At 36.8% G+C, this 14,476-nt stretch overlaps 1 protein-coding gene across 3 annotated transcripts in view; it reads left to right on the top strand.

The window, feature by feature from the left end:
• Positions 1–1,127: 1,127 nt before the first annotated feature.
• Positions 1,128–14,476, top strand: part of mthfd1l (methylenetetrahydrofolate dehydrogenase (NADP+ dependent) 1 like) — a 39,528-nt gene continuing 26,179 nt past the window's right edge. For 2 of the 3 annotated variants that reach the window (XM_023347346.1, XM_023347345.1), the window contains exons 1-17: positions 1,128–1,471; positions 2,723–2,807; positions 3,021–3,071; positions 3,158–3,211; positions 6,461–6,585; positions 7,225–7,325; positions 8,229–8,365; positions 8,578–8,689; positions 9,262–9,329; positions 9,434–9,531; positions 9,704–9,877; positions 10,020–10,156; positions 10,480–10,526; positions 10,965–11,072; positions 11,218–11,292; positions 12,123–12,225; positions 13,657–13,733. In XM_023347346.1, coding sequence (XP_023203114.1) covers positions 1,236–1,471; positions 2,723–2,807; positions 3,021–3,071; positions 3,158–3,211; positions 6,461–6,585; positions 7,225–7,325; positions 8,229–8,365; positions 8,578–8,689; positions 9,262–9,329; positions 9,434–9,531; positions 9,704–9,877; positions 10,020–10,156; positions 10,480–10,526; positions 10,965–11,072; positions 11,218–11,292; positions 12,123–12,225; positions 13,657–13,733 — 1,788 coding nt within the window. In that variant the 5' untranslated portion in view covers positions 1,128–1,235. Of the gene's footprint in view, positions 1,472–2,722; positions 2,808–3,020; positions 3,072–3,157; positions 3,212–6,460; positions 6,586–7,224; positions 7,326–8,228; positions 8,366–8,577; positions 8,690–9,261; positions 9,330–9,433; positions 9,532–9,703; positions 9,878–10,019; positions 10,157–10,479; positions 10,527–10,964; positions 11,073–11,217; positions 11,293–12,122; positions 12,226–13,656; positions 13,734–14,476 lie in introns of those variants that run through there. The other variant, XM_023347347.1, reaches the window with a different exon arrangement.

The following is a 14,476-nucleotide window of genomic DNA, read 5'->3' as shown; positions in this document are numbered from 1 at the left end:
CTCTGAAGACCCTGACAGTTTAAACTGCATTATAAAATAGACTAAATCTACATATGGATGAATGGAAACTCCAATTGCCATCCAACTCCAAATGTTTTCAATAGGACTTAGATTAGGTAAAATTTATGACAATTTAAGAAAAAGCTGCTCTGATGGGCTGAACAACAAAGTTATCAGCGCACGGACAAGGACCCTTAGTTAAGAACAAAACCTGCGGCAAAATGTGCTCACATTAAGACAGGGCTTGACGTGCCTGCACAACCTGAAGCCCCATTACTCTGTTAAAATAAAAACTGAATTTTCAAGACGTCAGTTTCTTCTACTCAGCACAGGTAATTTTTTACGGTCCACTACTTCATTTGTTTGTTCCACAAGCCTCACTTTCAATAAGTTGAAAATATCTGTCTTACTTGTGTCTTACACGTCCACTTCATTCAGGGGAGGTGACATGTAAATGAAATAAAAATGTAAACTTTTAATTAGCTGATTAATCCCTGTTTAATTTCAAATGCAGTTTTCAGTCATTTGTCTTCTATATTTTATTTAATATACATTTTGTTTCATGTTACTGTTTCTTTATTTTACATTTTGAAGTTCTTCTTGGAGCCTGGTTATAATTCACCAGCACAAAATACATGCAATTTCTTACCAGATCTTAAGATTTTAATCACGAGTGTATGTGCTTCTAGCTCCCTGATTTAACTTTACCTGCACTGGAGTGTTTGCTGATTTTGTGATGCGTACATTATACCCTCGGATTTTCTAAATAACCCGAAAATGGCCTGTAAAATTCCATGTTAATATAGAAAGCGACTGTTCCGAGCTTACCTGGAAACTCGGGGGTATGTTTTAACATAATAAACATTTGAAAGCAGTGACTTTGAAGTCATAAAAAGAGAAAAATTCAATTGTATGCAATTCGGAGAGAAACTATCACATTTCCAGTGAGTTGGCGGTTGAGAGACTGCACGCTAATTACTTGGCATGCTATGCACTTGTTGTATTGTTATAAACCACCATTTAGTCTATTGGAGATTTGTTATATTTGGAGTTTTTAGAACGCACAGGGCTGTGGACATTTATATTTCCGAGTGCCCCTGAAGTTACCACACCTCCATCAGCACCCGGAGACTACCTCAACTTCTTTTCTTCCTCTAGGAAAGACTCCTTCGTGTGCTACTCTAACGGAGAGTGAAGGACCTTCTTGAGACCCAGAAACAAAGTAAGAAGGCACCATGAAGCTGGCTACAATTCGCAGTGTCTGCTGTAGCGTTCGAGTGCGTGCTTCCCGTTCAGGAAGCAGATTCAGCGGCATGTCGCGTGGATGTCTCCCGGTTGGGACGACAAACAGCCGGTTAACCCTTCGGACTGCTAGCACCGTTACTAGCAGCGGGACGAGCCCCACTTTAACGGCAAACTTCGGGAAACAGCTCAAAGAGGATGACTGGTCTGAATGCAACAGATTAGTGGGGTAAGAAACTTTGTGTATTAAACGTTTATATTTCAATTCAGTATATTTTGACTTTATTTATTTTAGAAAGTGTAACTATTATGCTGTAGTTCGCTCGAGAGAAAAACGGCTCTGGTTTGGCTAACTGCCAGTTCCCCACGTGCACCCAGATGATTAGAGAGGCTATGGCCAGATGATGCAATCTCACTCTGTTGTTACTAAACATGCAATTTATACAGCAAACACGGTCAAAATTAATGGAAGAAATTAATGAATAGATGGATGATTGAGGGAAGTTAATTTATTACCAGTTAAGATGATATGCTGTAAACTCAGGGTAGTTTGTTTACAAAGTTCTGTTTTAAATATGGGATTTCAACTGACGTAATGTTGGTTTCTACTTTTACTTTTTGTGACTTTTTTAAAAGAGAGAATATTGCACCAACAGTTTGAGATAGAGCTGATAAAGTTTATGTTTACATTTCTGCGCAAAATGTAGGTCAGTGTTACTGTAGAGACCCCTCCCACTCAGTTACCAGAGATAATCGATCTTTTAGTCCCAATACAGACATTTAATTTGACACACAAGCTAACAAAATCTGTTCAATTTCAAATTGATTGTGGTAATCCAGTTGGTGTGTCCAAAAGTTTGGACACACCTTTTAATTCAATGAGTTTCCTTTATTTTCATGTGGAAATATGCACTAAACAAAAAAGTGTAAAACAACTGAAAATACCCCTTATATTCTAGTTTTTCAAAGTAGCAGCCTTTTGCTGTGATTACTGCTTTGCACACACTCTGCATTTTCTTGATGAGCTTCAAGAGGTAGTCACCTGAAATGGTTTTCACTTCATAGGTGTGCCCTGTCAGGTTAATAAGTGGGATTTCTTGCCTTACAAATAGTAATGAAAATAAAGAAAACCCATTGAATTAGAAGGTGTGTCCAAACTTTTGGTATGTACTATATATATACTGTATATATATTGATTGATTGATCTATATGCATTTAGAAAATGTAAAGGAGGAAAAAAGAAGACACTGAAACAGTTCAAGCAAAATTTTGCTCAGTAGCAAAACAAAACAAACGATGATCAAATATTTCTGGTGGAACAGTACAATAAATTGAATTGTAATATTCATCACAATTCTTGGACAGTACTTCATTACCCAGTTCACAGTATATTTCAGTTCTACGGGTGTCTGTTTGGGGCTTTTAAAATCTGCTTGGTTTTCACTATGGTAAAGCTGTGTGCCTTAATGCTTATTTACAGGGAAGTAGTTCAGAATACCAAGGAGGCAATTGCAACACTGCAAAGAAGGAATCCTGACATCCAGCCCCTGTTAGTCATTTTACAGGTAATGTATGGCAGGATATATGTCTCGCCGTTCCGATGATCATATAGACAAAATATAAACTTCTAACTTTAATTGACCAAACATTTTCGACATGACTTGATTTTTCTTAATGTGCCTTTGACCTCAGGAGTATCTTTTTATTGACACTGTTGCGTTGCTGTACAATCTGATTGATCTCTGTGTTTTAATCATGATTTTATTTTCATCTTGAAGGCTGGTGAAAATGGCAACATGTTGGAAATCAATAAGAAAATAGCTGGCAAGGTGGTCTTCCCTTTTTTCTTCTTTACTCCATTGTGTGAATATTTATTTACTCAGTGGCTGAAATATCTGTGTCTGTCTCTTCACAGATTGGCTTGAATGTCACTCAGATTTGTTTGGCAAAGAAGTGCAGTGAAGATGAAGTAAGTAAAACTGACTCAGGGGTTGGATTCTTTGTAAGCAAGTTTGTACATGATTTGGCAGTCTTCTGTTGGGTGTGATCATGGTTACTTACATTTCAGTGATTTAGTCAATACTTTAAATTTTATGCTTTTAATGTAATTATTTATTCATTCATGATGTAATTGTTTTTTTTTTTTTTTTTATTAGAGCCAAAACATACATAAACATCTCTCTATGGATACATATTGATCAATACACTCAGTACATTTACACAAAAATAGAAATTCCAAAATTACAATCCAGCAGTTTCAGCCTTTTTTTTTTCCAACAGAAAAGAAAATTAAAAAAAAAAAAAAAAAAAAAACCCGACCCCCCCCCCCCTTCCCATCTCAGCTCAAAGTCAACCTGATGGAAAATAAAATAAAAAATATACTCATCAGATATGACTACCCATACTTATAACCAACACAAAATTCAGCAGCAGGCACCTTCAATTGGGCAAAACTTCCAAGTTTGAAAAATAGGAAAGAAAGCATTGCCATTTTTGGTAAAACTTCTGTGTAGACCCTCGAAGGGTATGTTTGATTTTCTCAAACTTCAAAAAGAACATCATATCTTTAACCCAGAGGGATATTGAGGGACATTTATCAGACTTCCAGTGTAACAGTAAAGTACGTCTAGCCAATAAAGATGTGAAAGCAACAATCTCCATTTGAGCAGAACTTAGCACTAAGGTAGGGTTGAGGATACCAAATATGGCAACAAATGGACAAGGTTGCAAATTTACTTTCAGAACAGAAGACATAATTGTGAAGTAATTAGACCAAAAATTATATAATTTGGGACAAAGAAAGAACATGTGGCCAAGATTGCATGGAGAGCCTTTGCATTTATCACATATATCCACTACATCCGGGTAAATCTGAGAAAGCCTAGATTTAGAGAAATGAATCCTGTGTACAACTTTAAATTGAATCAAACTAAGACGAGCACAAGATGAGGAAGATCGAATTCTGTCAATGGCGTCATCCCAAATATCTTGGGTCAGCTGGATTCCCAACTCTTTATCCCATGCATTTCTAATTTTGACAAAAGAATCAACCCTTAGATTTAAAATAAAACGATAAATCTTTGAAATCATACCTTTCTGAAGTGGATTATATGCAATAATCTGTTCCCAGGGCTGTTCAGGGGGTATAGAAGGAAAATTTGGGAAACATTTAGAGGCAAAATTCCGAATTTGTAAATAACGAAATAAATGCGTACCAGGTAAATTGTATCTGGAAGATAAATTTGTAAAGCTATTAAATACTCCTGATGTATATAGGTCTCTTATTTGTTTTAAACCCCTATCATACCAAACTGAAAATGATGGGTCAGAAAGAGATGGAGGAAACAAATGGTTGTTAGTCAAGGGGCATAAAGATGAGGCACCAACAAACTTAAAACGCTTTCTAAATTGAAACCAGATTTTCAGTGTATTAAGAACAACTTGATTATTAGTGAATAAAGAGGGTTTTATAGGTAATGAAGAAAAAATTAGACCAGACAATGAAGACCCAGCACACGAAGATAGTTCCAATTTGCACCAAGGAGAACTGGAGGATTTTAACCAATAACTAATTTTTTGTATGTGCGCAGACCAATAATATGATTGAAAATCAGGCAATGAAAGTCCACCACTGAGTTTACATTTTTGCAATAATGTTTTACGAACTCGAGGAGGTTTCCCATTCCAAATAAACCCACCAATCAACCTATCCAAAGAATCAAAAAAGATTTTTGGGATAAAAAGAGGAATAGACTGAAATAGAAAAAGAAATTTAGGTAAGACATTCATCTTGACAACATTAATCCTTCCCAAAAGAGAGAGAGGAAGATTACGCCAACTCTGGAAATCAGACGCAGTCTTTGTAATAAGAGGCGAAAAGTTAGCAGAAGCAAGGCCAGATAAAGAACGTGTCACATTTATACCAAGATATTTAAATCCTGTGAGACTGAGTTTGAATGGAAAGTCAGAGTGTTGAATATCACAGGCAGTAGTGTTTATGGGAAAGCATTCACTCTTTTCCAAATTCAATTTGTAGCCTGAAAAGGAACTGAAATTATTTAAGATATGCAAGACAGTGGGGACAGAGATAGCGGGATTAGATACATAAAGCAACAGATCATCTGCATATAAGGACAATTTATATTCTGTCCCATTCCGAAAAATCCCTCTAAATGAGGGAGAGGCGCGCAATGCGATAGACAAAGGCTCAATTGCAATAATAAAGAGCAAAGGCGACAACGGACAGCCTTGACGTGTACCACGCCCAAGAGAGAAATAATCTGAGTATATATCATTAGTATGGACACTGGCTTTGGGAGATGCATAAAGGAGACGAATCCAAGAAACAAATGTATCACCGAATCCGAACTTCTTCAAAACCACAAACAAGTATTCCCACTCCACCCTGTCAAATGCTTTTTCAGCGTCCAGGGAAATGACCATTTCGGGCATATCAGAAGAATGCTTTGAATAGATGACATTAAAAAGGGTGCGCACATTAAAAAATAATTGACGCCCCTTGACAAAGCCATTTTGCTCTTCAGATATAACCAAAGGGAGGGCCCTCTCCAAACGAGAAGCAACCAACTTGGCTAGCACTTTTACATCTGCATTTAACAAGGACAATGGTCTGTAAGAACCACATAAAGTTGGGTCCTTGTCCTTTTTGTGAAGTAAAACTATAGTAGCCTGTGTTAATGTTGGAGGTAAAGTCTTGCGTTCTAAAGATTCGTTAAACATAGCCAATAATAGTGGTGCCAATTTTTCTATGAACTTTTTATAAAATTCGATGGGAAACCCATCAGGGCCAGGGGCTTTGTTTGACTGCAGCGCTTTTATTGAATTAATTACTTCCACAAGGCTGAGTGAAGAATCCATGCTCCTGGCAGTATCCATATCAATAGCAGGAATGGAAAGACTTTGAAAAAATTCTTCCATTTTATTATTATCTGTGGGAAATTCTGATGAATATAAAGAAGCGTAAAATGATTTAAACATGATGTAATTGTTAGCCTAGCTGCTTGATATATTGTTGGTGAAGCTGCTCAAAAGCTACTTTGGCTCAGCTGGGTCTTTCCTCCTTATTCATTCAGAAGCAATGGATATTTCTGGGAATTGCTCAGTTGCTTATTTAATAGTAGGTGATTTATAGGTCCTGGTGCTCCGTTTCTCTACTTTCACACATCTTTGCCATTTTTGTCTCTCTGTTTGCATGTAGATAATAGAAGAGTTGCTGAAGCTTAACGATGACCCCAAGGTGCATGGAGTCTTTCTCCACCTCCCCACATCTTCCCTCACTAGTCGAGTGCTCAACGCACTTAAACCAGAGAAAGATGTTGATTGGTAAGATCTTGGGAGAGTATTTTGTCTGACAGACGAATATTATTTCATAAGTGGTAAATGGTGTTGAGCTGTAGCAACATGTAATAAGTTGCCATAAAAGGGCCTGTGATGTGTACCCACAAGTCAAAAGTAAGCCACTGGTCATGGTTTGTTGACACACAACATGTTGCGTGTCACATTTGATCCAAATCAAGAAGGCCTGCAAAATATTAAGACAAATTGTACATACAGCACGTGTCTTCCTAAAATAAGGGAATGGGAACATTAGCAAGGCACGCTATATAATAACCACAAATTGAACGGGACTGGTTTAAAATCATGAAAGTTTAGATCCTTTTACTTAAAAGGCCTTAAAGGTTATGCTCATTGCTTTTATTCTATCGGTATAATGAGCAAAGTTAACTTCTTTTCTTTGAAAGCAGAGCATTTGAACTTTTAATAGACTGTATTTGATATTTTACCAAAGCTTCAGAAATATGGAAATTCCTTTTTTGTCTATCAAATACTGTCCAACCATAGAAAGTGTTGTCATAGTTTTATTTAGTGAAATATGATGAACTTCAAAGTAGCTGCATAAAAAACAACAATAAATTTTTCTAAACTTTTTTTGTTTTGTTCTTTTTTCTTCTTGCAACATAGCATTTCCAATTTGAATATAGGCCGCCTGGTGAGAGGAGACATGAGCAAAGGTTTTGTACCACCGATAGCAAGTGCTGTTTTGGATCTGCTGGGAAAACATGGTGAGTTTCTGCTAAGACGGGCTCTGTGTCGTTTATTGCAAGAACACCAAAGCATCCCTGTAAACTCAAAAGGGCTGTGATGATGTATATATTTTTTCTCTCAATGTTTGTCTTAATATACCTTTTCTTTGTTTGGCAGATAAAAGTTACCTCACTGTGACATAAAAATAACCTTTTGTATTTCCATCCAAACAGGACTTAGCATGTTTATAGTTTCTATGGCAAAAAATGTCAAGTGATATTTTAACCAAAGTTCTGTTGCTTTATCTTCTGTCCATTATTTTAGTAAATACACAAATACAGTAGTTGTACCATCAGATCAATTAGTAATGGAGAATGATGTCTTATACACTGTGTCTTGGTTAGTAATTTTTGAATACAACAAAAAAAGTGAAAGAACATTGTTGTTGTTTAAGATATGTATGTATATTTTTTTATTGAAATATGTTTCTCACCAAAGGTGTCCCCATGCACCAACACAGTTGTTGCTGATGAAACAGGATGTAGTCCTCTGTGTTTGACATGGACTGATCATCAGTGTTGCATGTTAATAATTTGCTCGTTCATGATGTTATTGCCTGCATGTGTGTTTATGCTTTTTGCTGTATTTGAAATAAAATATTCCAGAACAAACATTTTGCTTATTTAAACATGATGTCTGAGTAAACACTTTGTTACTCATTTTGACTAATTTAGAGTTGTGTAGAAGCAGAAGCATTAGAAAATGTGTATTATTATTGTTTTACACAATATTTTCATTTAATTGAATGCTTTTCAGTCTTCTATTTTTTATAATGGATGGATTTATAATTTTTTCTGAAATATTAGGAGAATTGTAAAGAAGGCTGGTTAGTTTATTGAACAGGGGATTCACATTCCAACATGTTGTAAATGTTTTTGCAGATGCTTCTTTGAAAGGAAAATCAGTGTTGCTGGTAGGAGAACAAGGACCACTCAGGTTGGCCCTACAGTGCCTGATTGAAAGAAGTGGGATGACAGTTCAAACAAATCATTGGAACTCAAAGAGCTTGAAGACACAGGTTTGTTGAGTCGCATTTTACCTTTTTTTTGATACCATTCTGCTATTCTAGTAAGTGACCACAAGGAGGCACTATTGGCTTCATAAAGTGTGATCCTAACTAAACTGATTTTTCCCAACTTATATTGATGTGTGTTTTTGTTCACCTGTAATTTATGTCTGATTTGCAAAACAAAGTTCTTAGTTATGTGTTTTCCCGTCTTTCTTCATCAGGTAATGCAGGCTGATGCTGTGTTTCTTTTAAATGTGGGAAACATGGACATCCCGCCATCCTGGGCTCGACCAGAGACGGTCATCATTCACTGCGAGTCGGCCTCGGAGCCAGGTATGACTGATTATGTTCTACATGCTTCCATCTGAGCAGCAAGTTAACTAGACGAAGCATTTCTTTCCTCTTTTAAAAGATTAGTTTATTTACAAAGCACAATCAAGATATATGATGTCCAAAATAATATTTGAAATACAGGATGGAAACAAATCAGAAAGACTTGATCTATTCTGTGGCAAATTGGAAGCCAGCAAAGAGAAACGAATTCTGTTATTTGCTCTAATTTACATGTGTGACAAATGGCTGCTTGTTAGGTATGATAGTAAGTGCATTGCAGTAATCAAAGTGAATAGAAATAAATGCATGAATAATTTACTTAAATACTCACTCTGACAACGCTTGTGTTAACTGAGCAATCTACTTTAACTGGGAAAACCTTTTTGCTGAATATATTATTTTTATTTTTTGTGGAAACTGTGTCCATAATGAAGTTTCATCGTAGATGCGTCAGAGAGCTTTCTGGGGCACATAGACCTCCATAGATTTAATCATATCAATACTTATTTTCCTTTTTGTATGTATATTAGTACAAGTAAATTTCTGCTTGTTTTGCATAATATGAAATCCAGATGACAACCTCATTGACTTGCCCTCAACATCTGGATTAGCATATCTCACAGCTGCCTACAGAGCACAGGTCTGTTCTGTTCTTTTTACCTCTCTTTTACTATTATGTGCCTCAGACAATGATCTAATACTTTTAAAAACCTTAATTTCCATGTATTTATTTTTCCCTATTAGAACGTGACACATGGCTGCTGTCGGTGGCTCCAGGAGCAGCAGTACAGACCCTGGGATCTGTACAGCCATAAACTTCAACCATTAAACCCTGTTCCAACGTATGGACTTCCAAATATTAACACATTAAATTAGGACTTCCCATACATAACTGTTTTCTGTGACTTTTTTATCGTACATGTGCACAAGAGACATTCTTAGACTGTGCTTTTAAAATGAATCTGTCATGTTGTCATGGTATTCAAACAAAAAATTCCTCATCTGCTGTTTTAGTGACATTGAGATCTCAAGGGCTCAGACACCAAAACCTGTTGCTCAGCTGGCCAAGGAAATTGGTTTGCTGCCAGAGGAGCTTGAAGCTTATGGGAGGAACAAAGCTAAGGTCCAACTCTCCCTCTTGGACCGCCTCCACTCACAGCCTGATGGCAAATATGTTCTGGTTGCTGGGTGAGTGTCATCGCATAAATGAATATTGAATTTCCTATCAAGAGCATTTTGGAGTTCAGACACAACTTGAGAAGCATAAACCACAATCTGAAGACAAAGATTTAAAAAAAATTATAAAATCTCCTTTTGTTTGTCTATTTAGTATAACACCAACTCCATTTGGTGAAGGTAAAACCACAGTGACTGTAGGTCTGGTTCAGGCTTTGTTTGCCCACCTCAAGCTCAACTCCTTTGCCTGCCTTCGACAGCCTTCTCAAGGACCAACCTTTGGAATTAAAGGTTAGGATTAATAGGTGCTGGATGCATCCTCTCTGGATTTTTTTTTACTAAATTAAGAAGGTAAACATTGGTTGTTTATAGAAATAGCCATTCCAAAAACAAATTTTGTATTTGAAATGATAATGCTTGTGATAAGGGTTGCGGTTGTTTTTACTAAATGCATTAAAGCATGGAAAGCCAGAGATCTGGAGATGATCTTAAACATCGGGATTAATGAAACTTCGGTTTATGCATTTTTGGGTGGAGTAGTTCATTTATAGTTCAACACTCACCAGTTGCCCCGTTGTCTTTCTTTAACTGTTCTACCTCTGCTTTATGCATAGGGGGAGCTGCAGGAGGAGGTTATGCCCAGGTCATCCCTATGGAGGAGGTAAGACGTATTGACAGGCAGAACTAGAGAAGGCTTTAAAGATCTGAGATATGCAGAGACAAGGCATTAAAAAAACGTTATCCACACATTTCTGTAAAGCTGTGACTATATGCTTTACACAAAGAGGGATAAGAGTAGTAGAAGGGGTATAAGGGGTGATGAGGAGTAGAGTTGAAAAGTTCCAGACTTTTCTTTCTACAACAAGCCAGCTTTCTTTTTTCAGTCTCTAATTTCACTTCCATAAGAAATAACTTATTATTAGACCTGAAAAATCAGTTTTCATGTTGACTTTGAATGACTGGAGATCAGCTTATCAGAAACTTAAAATTCTGTTCTTTTTCTAACCATTACCATTTTTATTATTACAAGCTTTGCAATCCAGTCCTTCACAAAATGTCTTTTTTCCCACCCATATAACACCTTGAACTCCTCCATCAGTTCAACCTCCATTTGACTGGTGACATCCATGCCATCACAGCAGCTAACAACCTGCTGGCGGCAGCCATCGATGCCAGGATGCTCCATGAGGCAACGCAGTCTAACAAGGTGACTGTAAATTAAGGACAAATGCGTAATTTTCTTAGTATTTGGTTTATTAAGAAAATAAGTAAATCTAACATTTTCAGCTTAAAATTAGTTCAAAATGTATTTGTATTTAAAAAAAAAACAAAAACATTTTTTTCTCATGTAGTCCCTGTTCAATAGATTGGTTCCTTCTGTATATGGAGTTAGAAAATTCTCTCCCATCCAGATCTCCAGGCTTCGGGTAAGTCTAAATACTGCAATATGCAAAGTTCTTGAGAGCATAATACAATTGATGGATGATTGCTTTCTCCACTATGGGTACTCAGTTTACCTTTTGAAATACGCTCTATTCATATATTTAAGTTATTTCTGTTAAGTTATATATATATATATATATATATATATATATATATATATATATATATACACACACACACAGGGGTTGGACAATGAAACTGAAACACCTGGTTTTAGACCACAATAACTTATTAGTATGGTGTAGGGCCTCCTTTTGCGGCCAATGCAGCATCAGTTCGTCTTGGGAATGACATATACAAGTCCTACACAGTGGTCAGAGGGATTTTAAGCTATTCTTCTTGTAGGATAGTGGCCAGGTCACGACGTGACGCTGGTGGAGGAAAATGTTTCCTGACTCACTACTCCAAAACACCCCAAAGTGGCTCAATAATATTTAGATCTGGTGACTGTGCAGGCCATGGGAGATGTTCAACTTCACTTTCATGTTCATCAAACCAATCTATATATATTGTTCTATATATATATATATATATATATATATATATATATATATATATATATATATATATATATATTAGAATAATCATTCTTACTGCACATTTTGTAATCTGGCAGTAAAATCCTCAGATTTTTATAATCCTGTTTGCATTTTTTATATTTCCAAAACATCAGAGATAATTGGATGGCTGTATTTGCTTGAGTCCAGTGACAAACCTAAATGTTGCATTTACCCAATACTTTTTTTTTTCAAAATACATAGAGAGGAATCCAAAATCTGTATTTATTTATTTTTTGTTCTCCTCTCCATTTCAGCGTCTTGGTATCAATAAAACTGATCCTGCCTCTCTTACACCAGAAGAAATCAGTAGCTTTGTGCGCCTTGATCTTGACCCTTCACAAATTACCTGGCAAAGAGGTATTTCTACAACTACAAGTTCCCTTTCTCACCGTAGTTGGTTGTAGCAAACTCTAAGACATACTGTAGAGTTTTGTTTCTTAAATCTGAAAAATACTTGAGCTTAACCTTTTACTTGCTTCTAGCTATTATTTCAAACATTTGAAATTTTACGTACAACATTCTGCAGCAAAATGTTCAAATTATGCATTCATTCATCAGATTTGATCATTTATAAGCCAACATTTATTATTGTGTACTCTGTTCATACTAGCTGCAGAAAACTCTGCTCACTCAGTTGTAACTAAAAAAAAACAACAAAAAAACCCATACATGGGCAAATCTAAATGATTTGTAAATGTTCTCCAGTAATGCATTTATTTGGATAAAGAGACATGGGCTGCATTAAAAAAAAAACCTTGCCAGACTAAACTCAAAATGGTACTGGCTGGTCCCAGGCCACAGGTGGGGATCGCTTGGCATTGCTTCAGAGGGACAAACAGCAGAGTTAAAACAGCATGACTTGGACTGGGACTTATTCTGAAGCATTATAAAGTCCGTACAAATACGTTACCATTAGGGAGAAACATCCGAGCATTGATCCATCCCTGGTTAACGCACCTTAAAATCCTAAATGGTCCTCGTTGTGTTGCATCCTGAAGTTATTTCATGTTAAATGAATGCTACACGTGTAATCAATCATATTTCTATACCAGAGTGAGGTGAGGATTGCTGTTGGGGCGCTACGTTACCTACAGCAATGTTGGTTTAAATTTGTCAATGACACAAAACAGCTGGGCACTGCTATGACTGATGTGGTATTTATCCCAGTGGCTGCAGAGGCCATTTTTGAGAAAATGTCCTTGAGATTAAAAAAACAGTTAAGTTTAAGGGTGAGAGAAAAATGTGTCTTTTTTTCCCCCTCTATTTTCTATTGCACTAAATGACCCAGTGAATACTGCTTAGCTCACAGGGATCCCAGCTGCTGGGAACCACAAAAAAGCCACAAAGAAAACTTTCTTACCCACAGATTTGAAGACTTGTTTTATGTGCTGAAGTAGGAAACTTTGACTGATTACACTGCTTATCTTATGAAGGACTTTAACAGTTAAAATAGAGAATAAATTTGCTACAGATTCAGTGATAGAGGTATCAGTTTTAAATAGATGGAGAAATTAAAAGATTATGCAAATTTTTGCATTTGACATGTCTGGAAAATCCCAAAGTGCTTAAAAAGAAATGCTGTTGGTTTGATGCATTTATTGAATAAGTCAAAATATTTACCATCTTTTTGTCTTTATGATCTTGATCACTAAAAGATTAAATGGCCAAGTACGATCTCTGGGAAATCAGTGGGTTCATTTCTAATCCAAATCTGCAAATGTGCATTTATAATGTATATTACTCGTCACTTTCATTATTGTGAGATAATATGTAATTTTGCTTTTTCAGTTGTTGATACAAATGACCGCTTGTTGAGGAAAATCACAGTGGGACAGGCAAGCACTGAAAAAGGACAGATCAGAGAGGTATGGTGGTTTAATGTCATGAATCGTCTGACACTGTTATTTCCTAATTGTTAAAAATCCAATGAAAATTTTAAACATGAGAATTTGTTTAAAAGTGAAGAACTAATAGTTTTTAGCTTAATGCATTAATCTGACCTCATGGTCTTCTAGTCTTTAATCATAATATGTGAACTCCTTGTTGATTTTAAAATGTCTTTTACTTGCCTACCATTTAACGCTCCAAAACAATGTGTGAAGAAAAAAAAATGCATAGTAACATTTTCATGTTATTGTGGTATTAAAGTATTTTTAAAAATGTATGATTTATTTGCTTTTATTTACAAGAGAAACTTTTTTATTTGTGCTAGTGCTAAATTAATCCATCCATCCATCCATCCATCTTCTTCCGCTTATCCGAGGTCGGGTCGCGGGGGTAGCAGCTTCAGAAGGGAGGCCCAGACTTCCCTCTCCCCAGCCACTTCTTCTAGCTCCTCCGGGGGAATCCCGAGGCGTTCCCAGGCCAGCCGAGAGACATAGTCCCTCCAGCGTGTCCTGGGTCTTCCCCGGGGCCTCCTCCCGGTGGGACGTGCCCGGAACACCTCACCAGGGAGGCGTCCAGGAGGCATCCTGACCAGATGCCCGAGCCACCTCAACTGGCTCCTCTCGATGTGAAGGAGCAGCGGCTCTACTCTGAGTCCCTCCCGGATGACTGAGCTTCTCACCCTATCTCTAAGGGAGAGCCCAGCCACCCTACGGAGAAAACC

This window comes from Xiphophorus maculatus, chromosome 15 (genome assembly GCF_002775205.1).
Source record: "Xiphophorus maculatus strain JP 163 A chromosome 15, X_maculatus-5.0-male, whole genome shotgun sequence".
Lineage (NCBI taxonomy): Eukaryota > Metazoa > Chordata > Actinopteri > Cyprinodontiformes > Poeciliidae > Xiphophorus > Xiphophorus maculatus.
The sequence above is the reverse complement of the archived record's forward strand: the minus strand, read 5'-3'. Positions and strand labels throughout refer to the sequence as shown.